General features: G+C 29.3%; 1 protein-coding gene across 1 annotated transcript; it reads right to left on the bottom strand.

Annotated features, from left to right (window-relative positions):
- Positions 1-2,349: 2,349 nt before the first annotated feature.
- LOC108454775 (protein DETOXIFICATION 35) lies at positions 2,350-6,596 on the bottom strand. Its single transcript, XM_017753344.2, has 7 exons — positions 6,128-6,596; positions 5,173-5,798; positions 4,143-4,199; positions 3,030-3,268; positions 2,821-2,939; positions 2,651-2,737; positions 2,350-2,516 (listed from the first exon to the last, which is right to left on the bottom strand). Exons 1-7 carry the CDS (start codon positions 6,395-6,397, stop codon positions 2,439-2,441), a joined length of 1,476 nt encoding a protein of 491 aa, XP_017608833.1. The 5' UTR covers positions 6,398-6,596; the 3' UTR covers positions 2,350-2,438.
- Between the last annotated feature and the right edge of the window lie 5,705 nt (positions 6,597-12,301).

Below are 12,301 nucleotides of genomic sequence, written 5' to 3'. Positions count from 1 at the left end.
TTCAATACTCTTATCCTGAATTTCAGGATCTTATCCTGAAAAAAATCAAATCCAAATTAAAATACTAAAATTCAGGATAAAATCCTGAAATTTAGGATAAGAATACTGATGTGGCATAAAACTATTGGAAAGGGATACAGATGATGTGGCATCAGTGTTTCATACAATCCTTTCTCGTAGAAATATTTACAAAAATAAATGGAGTCATTTGCAACCAGCAAGCTCAATTTCAAAAAGCTTTTTCTGAATACTTTCTACAAGCTTATGTTTTTACAAATGATTTAAATGAAAAATTCTCTACTATAAAGTTTAGACTTGATCATGAACCATTTGATATAAGCAGTATTGAATGGGGTTTTGTTAGCGAAATAACAACTCAAAAATTTTCTTTTTCATCTTGAAATAAGTAGTCTTATTGGTATAGCTGAAAAAGAAAATTTTTATCAGCCCTATCAAATACAGATCATTAAAAAAATGATCGGAGGACCCAACCTTTAAGCAACCAAAGAGGAGAAAGAACATTTGACAAAAAATATTGACAAGTGTTACAATAATTTCAATTATTATCAGATCCAAGCAGGATTATATTTAATGACCAAAGCTCAATATCTACTTCAACAAAAATCTTATTGCTTTTGGATTGATGGAAGAAGAATATTGGCATATATATTCAACTATTAAAAAAGATAGCTGACATAGAGATTAACGATCTTCCATCACACATAATAGAAGAAATAAAAAATACATGGAAAAATTAGAACTTGCCAAGATTATCAACTGATTCATTAAATCTAGATGAAATTGAAGAAATGAATCTAGATAATAGGATAAAAGAAAAGACAAGCCACTTGGAAGAAAGAAATAAAGAAAAATACCAAATCTGAAGCTACAACCACATCCATATCTAGACAAAAAAGGAAGCAATATGAAAAAGCAACTACATCCATGTCCAAACAAAAAAAGAAGTAACGTGGAAGCAACCACATCAAGACGAAAAAATCATTAAATCAATGATGAGATATTATCTTTATCAGAAAAAATTATGCGGGATTCAAAGAAAATTAAATAAAGTTTAGAATTTCTCCTATGGAAGACTCATTGAAGTTAGTTTTAAAATTTTTTCTATAACTTGCTTCTCACCATCCTCCTCTACTTTGTAAAAACCTTTCCCTTAGTACCATGTTCAGTTTGTAAATTTTGTATAACTATCTACTGTCTCCCATATCCCCAGTAATCTTCAACTGATAATAGCAACCAACAGTTTAGGAGTATATAGTCGATCTCTTGAGCAAATGATGTCAAATGTTAAAGTTACTCATGTTATTCGTGTAGCATTTCTCTATGATCAAAATCATCAAAACTATTGCAGCTGGATAAAAGATTCTTAACTAAATCGTCATTCAAAAACAGAACTGAAAGCGAAGGAGGAGAGAAAAGTAAATTTTAAGAATCAAATTGATACCCTTTGTAAATTGAGGGATAATTTTTTTAGAATAAACGATATCATTGATCACTAAATTATGGGTAGAATTTTGTTTTGGTTACTTAACTAAAAAAAATTACAATTTGGTCATTAAACTATTAAAAGTTTTCATTTAAATCATTGGACTCTTAAAATCAATGCTATATGACTTTCTCTGTTCGTACTACTTACACCAAGCGAAAGCTCTTTTTCCCTCTCTTCTAAAGTTTAATTTTTTTTATGAAACAACTTTGAACGTTACAAATTTGCAAATCAAAATTCAAATAGCTTTTTTCCTTGATCTTCGACGCTGATTTTCAAATCAACTTGGATTTAAAGTATATTATTTTACTTGTTGATAGGTACTGATTTATCGTACTGATCGTCGAATTGTCGTTTGGAGTTCGCTGGCAGATTTTTAAAAAAAAAACCATAACAACCTAATGACTTAAAATAAAATTTTTTGTATAGTTCAGTAACTTGAATGAAAATTTTCAAATAGTTCACTAATCAAATTGTAAATTTTTTAATTAAGCGAAAACTTACCCATAATTTAGTGACTAATGGTGAAGTTTACTCAATTTTTTTAAAATTATGACTAAGTCAATATAATATAAAAATTAAGAGTTAAATTTATAATTATATAAATTTTAACTACGGAATTCTACCGTTACGAAAAAAAAAAAACAATCTTAATTAATTGTGTTACCAAAAAAGGAGCAATAATTGAGTGAGGTGTGATATAGTTTACCGAGCTTTTATTCCTCCACCAAGGTTGGCTAATGATGGAAAAATCCATGCAAAATCTATTTTGATATAAGTATGAATTATTCGGATGCCTAAAGTTAGGGAACGGAAATAATAATAATAATAATAGAAACGCATGATAAGGTTCAAGAAATTTTCATATTAAAAATGAGTAAGTAAAAATCTATATAATAACAACATAAATCGAAAATTCAGGTTAACAACTGATCTAAACGCTACTATTCATACCGTCGGTATTGGTGTCTTGGCCACCCCACTTCCTCATGCGTTCCGTTGTTTGTTCCACCTGCAAATGCAATCACACTACTACTGTAACCAACATGAAATCAATGAGCAATGGAAAATGCCAGTGTCAAATCTTATTAAGATGAGACTCTCTTATTGTCTGGTGAAGATTTATGACAAACATTTTTAACTAACCTCCTTGTTCCAATTTATTCTACTTAGAACAATCAAGAGGAGCAAGGTTTGCAAAGCCGTTCCGGCTATCATACCTCCCCAAAGTCCCTACAATTGTGAGAAGAACAGTTGCTTTGGTCAGTGTCCATAACCATGCTATTTACAAATGCACATAACCAGAAATACCATACCATCACTCCTAAGTCAGCTATATAACCAAGTAGGTAGCCGAGCGGAAGACCAAAAGCGTAATAGCAACCTAAGTTAATATAAGCAACCAATGACTGCCATCCACCCCCAACAGCAACACCTACAAGAATGACATTAAAACAGACTCATATAAAGAGTTGCAAAAATCAAACAGTAGAGCAAAAAGGATGGGAATCAAGCATATTGACACCTGATATCACAGGTTGAACACTGTTAAGAACCATGGTTACACCAAGAAGGTATGCCAGATGAGCGACAGCTCGTTGCATTTCTTCGCTGCTAGTGAAAATGACAGCAAAGTCGTCCCTGGTTATCACAAGAAGAACCATGCAGAAAAGGCCGATGAAGAGAGACTGAAGCACCGTAACATATACCGAGTATTTGGCTGCTCTTGGGTGTCCCCATCCTAGCTCATTGGAAACCCGAACGCTGACAATTATATAGGACCAAACATGTGAAACCTTTTGATTCAGTTTCGAAAATTCACAAGACTGCTGATGTTTGTGGAACTTTTTAACACCTACTTTCCACTGAAAGCTAACTAAAATTCGATCTATTCGAAATTTTAAAAAAAAAATTAATTAATTTTTAAGTTAATTGAATTGATATATTCAAGTCAACTTAAATAAATAATTTGAGTTTCGAGCCCGAGTCGGTGGAATTATACAATTTGAATAACAGATTGATGTAAATATCCCTCCGATTCTTATTAATTTTGAAAATGAGCAAATTTTTCTCTCCCAACAAAAATTATAAAAAAATTAAAATAATTTTCAAAAATTCAAAATATTTATAAAAATTTCAAAATTTATATTATTTAATAAATTTTAAAATATATAAAGAAAGTTAAAATTTTAAAATTTTCTAAAATAATAATAATTTTAAAGACCTAAATAAATTAATTAATAATTTAAATTTATCATATTAAAATATCCATTTACTTTAAAAAGTTTTTAAAATATATATAATTTTAAATTCAGTATACTTTAATATAAAATTAGTTATATTATAATAAAATTTTAATTTGATATATTTAATTTTTAATTTAATTTAAACAATTTAATTTAACTTAATTAAAAAATTTAAATTAAATTAAAAAATAAAATTCAATTCATTAACTCAATTAAATTAAAATATTTTAAGTGGATTTGATTTCACTCATTTTCATCCTAACTAAGATAACATAGTTATTGCTAATTTTACAACGCTGCATGTGAGGTGAAAAAAGTAAAATTGGAATTCAGCCTAAAAAGAATCAAACGTGTGAGAATAATATTAAATCAATATGGTGGTGGATAATTACCTCATAGCAGCGTTTATTCCAATGAACAACATAGCTTCCCACCCGTTCAAGTTCATGCTGTCACGCAAAAACAAAATGCATCAACTCTTGTTTCTTTTCAGTAATATCTTATCAGATTTTTTATCATATAATTACAAGAAAAATAACAAACCCACACGTGACCGGCTTCTACCTTCCATCAACTTGCCAAACCTACCCCAATGTAACCCCCATTCTCTCACCCTGTCATTTTCTTCCATAATTCCCAACCACCGCTCGTACAGGGAAGGAATTAAATGTTCAAATCTAAGATATTTCATGTTTTGTTTTTGTAAATTTACCCTGAAAGTTAAAAGATTACATTTTACCTCTAAATTCAAATTAATTCTATTAAAAAGTAAATTGAATTTTTTCTATTTTTATTATTAAAATTAATTTTTATATGTTAGCATGAGTTATAATGTTACATGTCATGCATAAGTATCTAGTTATCTATCTGTCATGTCAATTTTTAACAGTAGAAATATATAAAAATTTTAATGGAAATAACTGTAAAAGTACTATAGAGGCTCTTGTAGTAAGAGTCGATTACATTTTGCCTCATCTATTAAAAAAATGTGCAAATTAGTCTTTTTACATTAGATCAAAGAGCAAATTGGTACTTTTGTTAAAACATTTCATCTATTCCTACGGTTAAAATTTAGTTTTTGTACATTAGTATGATGTACATGTGACACGCCATGTGCCATCGTTTGATTATTACGCCAAGCACACAATATTTTTAGCAATACAAATAGATGAAATTTTTAGCGGAAAGGAATGATTTGCTCTTTAATCTAATGTATAGGGATTATTTTGCCTTTTTTTGAATAGAGAAAAAAAAAATACAATCCGACTCTTATTATAATAGCCCGTATAATACTTTTATCCAACCAACTTAACGAGCATCATATTTTTACTGGTTTGTTTATGCTTATTTACCTATGAAAGATAAATACTAAACCACTAATTTCTGATTTCAACACAGTCAAAATTAGTGTTAAGAACTCACCAAATGGAAAGGGAACCGACAGCAATGACTGCATTGTCAAGGTGACCGACAAGAAGAATCATGCTCATCATGTACCAAATTTCAAGACAAAGCATAACAGCGGAGGCAATGGAGAGTCTAACAAAGGCCCATATCTCCTTGAACGCCAGCCATGAAAACCCATGCCACACCTCGTCGCACCAGAAGATAACATAAGCCACTTGAGCTAAAGTGATCTCCCAGTTGGTGATGTCGAATGCTATGGCTGCACCAGTTGTACCCCAACCAAACACATCAATGAACAACCACAGAAGTCCAATGTGGAGAAGCAAAGCCAGAAAACCAATCCATGCCAGCACGTTAACCTTGCTTTGAGCTTGAAGGAACTTCCCAGTTGGGAAGTTAATGGCGAGTGAAAACAATTGTGGGATTGTAAGTATAGTGAACTTCCCAGCTAATTCGGCGATGTCTTCTTCTTGGCCGAGAAATTTAAGAATTGGGGTGGCGAAAATGTAAAACGGCAAGATAATGAAACAGGAAGCCAGCAAGATAATCCAGGACCTTTGCATATAAACGCCAAGCAAGTGTAGTTGTCCAGCACCGAAAGCTTGGCCGCAAAGTGTCTCAAGTGCACTCCCCATGCCAAGCTACATTAATTAATTTCCATAATTTGCACAATAAAATTAGGGTTCTCACCTCAAGAACTTGCAAACAAAATGGTCATGCTTTTAGATCTTTCTACATATTAGCTATGGGACAGGGATGTTATTCCAAAAATAATGCAAACCCAAGACTTTGATCTTGTAATTAATTGAAAACATTTCGTTCTTGAGGATGATGAAGAGAAGAAAAACACATGGATTCAGAGGAAAAGAAAGACAATTATACGTTAATAACATTATTTTCTTTAAATATCCCAAAATGGATGAAACAATGGATACTTTAAATTCATGGTAGTGAGAGATAGGGAGCGAACCATGAAGCCGAAAGAGAAAGTTCCGATGACGGTGAGAGAAAGGGTGACGGCGGAGAGTTCAACGTTGCCGATATGGCCGACGAATATATTGGTAAAAGAATTGGTCCCGTATTGACAAATTATTTGAAAAGCAATAGGAGCTGCAATCTTCCACATCTTCACCGTCTCTATCCAAAACACCGACTTAACTTCCTGGAAGCTCCTCGCCGGCGCATAGTCTCCGTTCTCCAACAACGTTGGCGCCGTGTTTAGCAGTGGCGTAGTCTCCATTTCAGGGCGGAGACCGGTGTGGTGGTGCTGCAGCGGGTGATGGCTTCGAGTATGATGAGGAGAACGCCCGCTTCTCAGGCCAAGTCTTTCGTCCCCTTTGGCTTGGTTTGTTACTACAAATTTCTACTAACACTAAGCTCTCAAAGTCCCCAACTCTTCGCTCTCAATAATAATAATAATAATAATAATAATGATACACCCCGATATTAGTAAAAAGATTATATAATAAATATAAAAAAGCTGACGTGGAAATTAAATGTGTGAAATCTTATATTTAATATTTTTATAGGGTAAATTATATTCAAAATCGTTAAATTATTAATAAGTTTATATTTTGGTCACAAAAATTATAAAATAGTCATTAAACTATTTAAAAATTTTATTTAAGATCTTGAATTATTTTTAAGTTTTTATTCAAGTTACTAGGTTTTTAAGATTTTTTTTTTAAAGTTTGACGAGTGAGCTCCAAAAGACATTTTGATAATCGGTATGTTGAATAAGTATCCATTGACAAGTAGAACATATCTTATATCCAATTCAATTTGATGGTCAGTGTTGGATATCGGAAAAGAAAGTTGTTTAGGTTTTGGTTTCTAAATTTGTGACGTTCAAAGTTGGTTCATAGAAAAATGAACTGTAAAAAAGAAAATGAAAGAGAACTTTTGACTGGTACAGGCGGAGCAAATAGAGAATGCCATACAACATAAATTTTAACAGCCTAGTGACTTACATGAAAATTTTTAATAATTCAATTGTCATTTTGCAGCATTTAGAAGTTGAATGACCAATATATAAACTTACTAATAATTTGATGATCTTGATGTAATTTACTATTTTAAATTATATGTAAAAATAAAAATACTTTTGAAACCATATTTATTGCTCTGCAAAAATATTTAACTAAATTGAAAATTAAAATCTCATCACTAGGCTTTAGCGTTCGATCGAATCGAATGAAAAAATTTCTAACTAATCGAGTTGACGAATCCTATTTTATCATCCTAACTTGATTTGAATTTTTCTTGAATCGAGTCGAGTCGAGTGAGATGAAATTCGAATCGGATATATTTGTTCGAGTTAAATTAAAAAAATAACTTTGGATCATTGAAACCACTGCCCCACTCTAATCAAATTTGCCCATCATAATCAAAGTTATTATTAACTTTCATCACCCTATAATTTATTAATTAATCTTTTATATACGAGTTAGTTTCTTTGCTTGCTTAGTTGCTTAAATTATCTTCGATTCTTGTCACAATGTATTTTGAAAGTAAAAATATATTAAATGTAAAAATGTGAATTTTTTAATAAAAGTTAATTTAAAGATAAAATGTGAAATTGATACCAATAGAAAATTTTAACACAAATATTTTATGGCATTATCAATAATTAAATTTTAACAGAAATTAATAAATATTCAACATGATTAGATAATTTAATAATATAAACAGTACAAAATGTGAAATTTAATTTAATAATATAAATAATTGATATAAATTCAAAAAAAGAAATATTTGCGATTTGGGGAAGTAAAAGACTTGAGAGAAAGCAAAAGGAAATATTTGGTTTATTTGAATTATTCAATTTCAAAATTTAACTCAAATAGAATTCAAAATTCGAAAAAAATTAAGTTGACTAGATTAATTCAATTCAAATAATTTAAAATTTAAATTTTTTTATATTTTTAATCATATTGAATTTTACTCGCCCTTACGCAAAGTAGATACCAAAACATTACCTTCTTACCGAAATAATAAATAATTTAAGGTTGCACGTGTGAAATTAATATCATATTCATGTATTCATTTGTTTTGCGTGAGTTTTCTTAAACTAGAGTATTTTCTTTTTTCTAAAAGGTAGAAATTTATATATGAATAATGCATCATAGAATATCATAATCTAACATTTATTATGCTGCTATAATATAATTTTAATTGAAATGATAAAAATTTAATATGAGAAAGATTAAAATTATTTTACTTAAGTTTCGTAATATTCAGTTGTGCATATTTTTTATATTCTATATTTATTAAAATATAAAAAGATATAAATTATTTAAAAATATTTGTTTTATAAGAACATAAATTTATATTAAATTTTAATTGAATCGTCAATTTAATAAAAAACTTAATATATAATATGGATGATGATGATTTTTTATTTAAAATGTATAAAAGACGTGTGTTTATAAAATTTATTGTTAGTGTATAAACCATGCTTAATTCGTTGATTTTAAACCTAAAATCCTTACCAATCCTAGCATCACAAATAAACACATTGTTAAATAAAAATTAATTATACCTCTGATGTTTGTATTTTATAGATTTTTAAAATTTAATTAAATCAGTAACCTAATTATCGACTAGTTTATATATGTTGTTTTTTTCTTTTATAATAATTATGATTTTAGGTTTTTTCTTAATTTATGTGTTTTCTGGGACGCATTTTCACTTTTTTTTTTCGATTGAAAATTAGAATTTATGAATTTATTTTTGTTTGTATTTGATATAGACATTGTTATAGTTTTAAAGTATGCTTGAATTTACCGTTATACCCTGGAGCTCGGTGACCTACAAATTTCATATGTCATGTGGGGATGAAGCTATCACCTGAGAAATAGGATTACATTGCAACTTAAGGTCCCAGTTGACGGTGATTATACGATCACAGATTGAAGTGTAACTAAGGCTTCAAGTTTACAAGTTTACTTTCCTCTCAAAAATTTTATTTCCCTCAAACTGCCAAAACTATTTTTCCTTTTACTTTCCCCCTTAAAATTTTTATTTTCCCCCAAACTCTCAAAACTTTTTTTCTTTTACTTTCCCCCAAAATCTTTTATTTCTTTCAAACCTCAAAACTTTTTTCATTTTGCTTTCCCCTAAACCCCTCAAAACGTTTTTTTTTCTTTCGAATTTATGTCTACTATTTGTATAATTGAATTAAATTTCACATTTTGTACTATCTATATTATTGAATTATTTAATTATGCAGAGTCTTTATCAATTTTTGTTAAAATTGAATTATTGATGATACCATAAAATATTCGTGTTAAAATTTTCTGTTGGTATCATTTTTACATTTTATCTTTAAAATAACTTTTATTTAAAAATCATATTTTTTTTACATTTAATATACTTTTTAATTTCAAAATACATGATGACAAAAATCAGAAGATAATTAAAGCAACTAAGCAAGCGAAGAAGCTAACCTGTAAGTAAAATATTAATAAATAAATTATGAGGGGATGAAAGTTAATAACAAATTTGATTACAATAGTCAAATTTGATTACTGTAGGTGACAATGGCTATAAGGATCCAAAGCCAATTTTTTATAATTTAACTCGAATAAATATATTCAATTCGATTTGCATCTCACTTGACTTGATTTGAGAAAACTTCAAATTAAATTAGGATGATAAAATAAGATTCATCAACTCGATTAACTCTAAAAATTTTCATTCGATGCCGGCAGGGATCGAGTTCCACCCCATCAGAGGAGAATGCTTTATAAAGTCCTTATAGAAGTCTAAGATCATAGTCATAGTGAAAAGCACATGGCCCTTCTAGTATAATCAAATTAGTCATTTTTTCCACCAAAGATAATGAGCCTGTTACTATAACCTATGACTGAGTTGGGAGCAACAGGATTTCTAGTGGGGAGGAGTTATTGTGCGGTGTAGAAAAGATGAAACTTAATCAAATAACTCCTCCTCACTGGAAATCTTATTGCCCCCAACTCTGTCACATGTTATAGTAACGGGTTCACGACCTTTGGTGGAGAAAAAGACCAAGTTGATTATACTAGAAGGCCCCTGTATTTTTTGCTATGACTATGATCTTAGAATTTTGTATGAGTTTTATAAAGTATCCTCCTCTAATACGGTGAAACTCGATCTCGTGCCCGTCACCGCATATAAACGTGTTATTGTTTATAGTAAAATATCACACCAAATACATATAAAATTAATAATTGAAATGTCCGCAAGTGTACAAGTCAGTTTTTCTTTTAAGGGAAAAATTGAAGAAGTGAATGTGAACCATGCACTAGTAAGGTCCCAAGAAAGGGAGGTGAGTCAAATTTAATCGCTTAAAAACCAAGCCTTTCCTAACCAGAGCCAATCCAGACATACACCTTCTCATTACCACACTTCTCACAATTATCGAATAACCTAAAGAAGTGAAAGGAATAATACAATACATATATTTTCTCATTACTACACTTCTTATTTTTTAAACAATTAACTGTGGATCATCTCATATATATATATATATATCACAATTATAACATTACATAATATAAAATTACAAATAATTATAAAACATATATATAATAAGATAGGTAACTAAAATAAAATTACTAGCCAATGTTTCCATGGTTCTATTTTTAGAAAATAAAATTACATAATTTTTCATCACAAGGCATTCCTTGGGTTTTCAACCACCATCGCATATTTTCCTCGTCATGGACTCCATTTGGAAAAATTACATTTAAGTCCTATATCTGTTTTTAGCTCACAAGAATTCTATGAATTTTAAAAAATAACCCTACATGGAGATGATAGTCCATGGTCTATATCTTAAGAACCACAACCTCAACAATACAATAATTATATAACAAATATATAATACCGCATCCACTCACATATATAACTCAAAACATGCATAAGATCTAAAGAATGTCACTTTCTATTTAATGAAATTATTCAAGAAGAAGAGAAATTTATTTTGATTATCTGTTTATACATATAGATAGAACACAACTCGACTCTGATACCAATTGTTGGAAAAAATGAGTTTGGAAAATACAACGGAAAATAAATTTAGGGAAAGACCAAAGTTTTAAAAATTTTTCCAAAACAAGATCTTGGTTGTGATATCTCAAGTAATAAACACTTAATCAAAATTGTACCTTTTTGATTCGTCTAGGATGAGTGTTTCAACTGAATAGTCTTCTTCACTATCCTCAAGCTCACGTATGCCAAGTGTGGTGTAACGAACCATAAATCAGTTGCATACTTTCGAAACCCTGACTTCGTGAATCGGACTAAAAAATAGTATTATTATATTTTTAGGAGTTACCTTAGTAATGAATTAAATGATAGTTAGATTACTTTAATTATTAGTGTTTGAAATTTTAAGTACAATGATTAAATTTAATAGGTGATAAAATCAATATTGTTATTAAATTGCAAAGTGGTATTAGATTAAGGACTTATTCATCAAATAGACCATTAATTATATAAATTTTTGATAGTGTACAATTATGATGATTTTAAGTATGTATATATTAATTATATAAATATATTATGTACATGGAATCAATAAAAATGGATTAGAATATATATAATATAAATGAAAAGGAATTGTTTAATAAGAAAAGAAATAGAATAGTGGGGGGTAAAAGAAAGAGAAAGAGTAAATAAAAATTAAAAGCTTCATTTTGCTTTTGCATGTCGAAAAGGGGAGAATATTTCAGCTACATTGTTCATACTTTAAAGCTCAAATTGGTTAGTAATTTTTGGTTTTTATTTCATGGATTTTGTGTTTTTTGGAATTCTAAGATCATGAGTTAAATAACCCATGTTGAAATTTTTACAATTATTGATGTTGGAACAAGTTAGTATGGTAAAAAAATCTAAGTTTTAATGTTATTGGGATAGATTTTTGGAATTGGAATGGAAGTGGAAAGAATTGAAAGCTAGTCCATGATTTGGTGCATTGAGTTTTTTTAATTGAAGCAAACTTTAAAATGTGAGGGTAAAATTTATAATTTTGTGAAGTATAGGGACTGTTTTTGTGTATTATTCTTATGCTGGAAATTTGGGATTTAATTACTAAGTTCATTAAGTAAAAAAATATTTTGTGATATAAATTTGGTTAGTATTAACTAGCAAGTAGTAAAAT

Source organism: Gossypium arboreum, chromosome 9, assembly GCF_025698485.1.
Source record: "Gossypium arboreum isolate Shixiya-1 chromosome 9, ASM2569848v2, whole genome shotgun sequence".
NCBI classification, from domain to species: domain Eukaryota; kingdom Viridiplantae; phylum Streptophyta; class Magnoliopsida; order Malvales; family Malvaceae; genus Gossypium; species Gossypium arboreum.
Note: the sequence above shows the minus strand (reverse complement) of the source record. Positions and strands in the feature narration are given on the sequence as shown.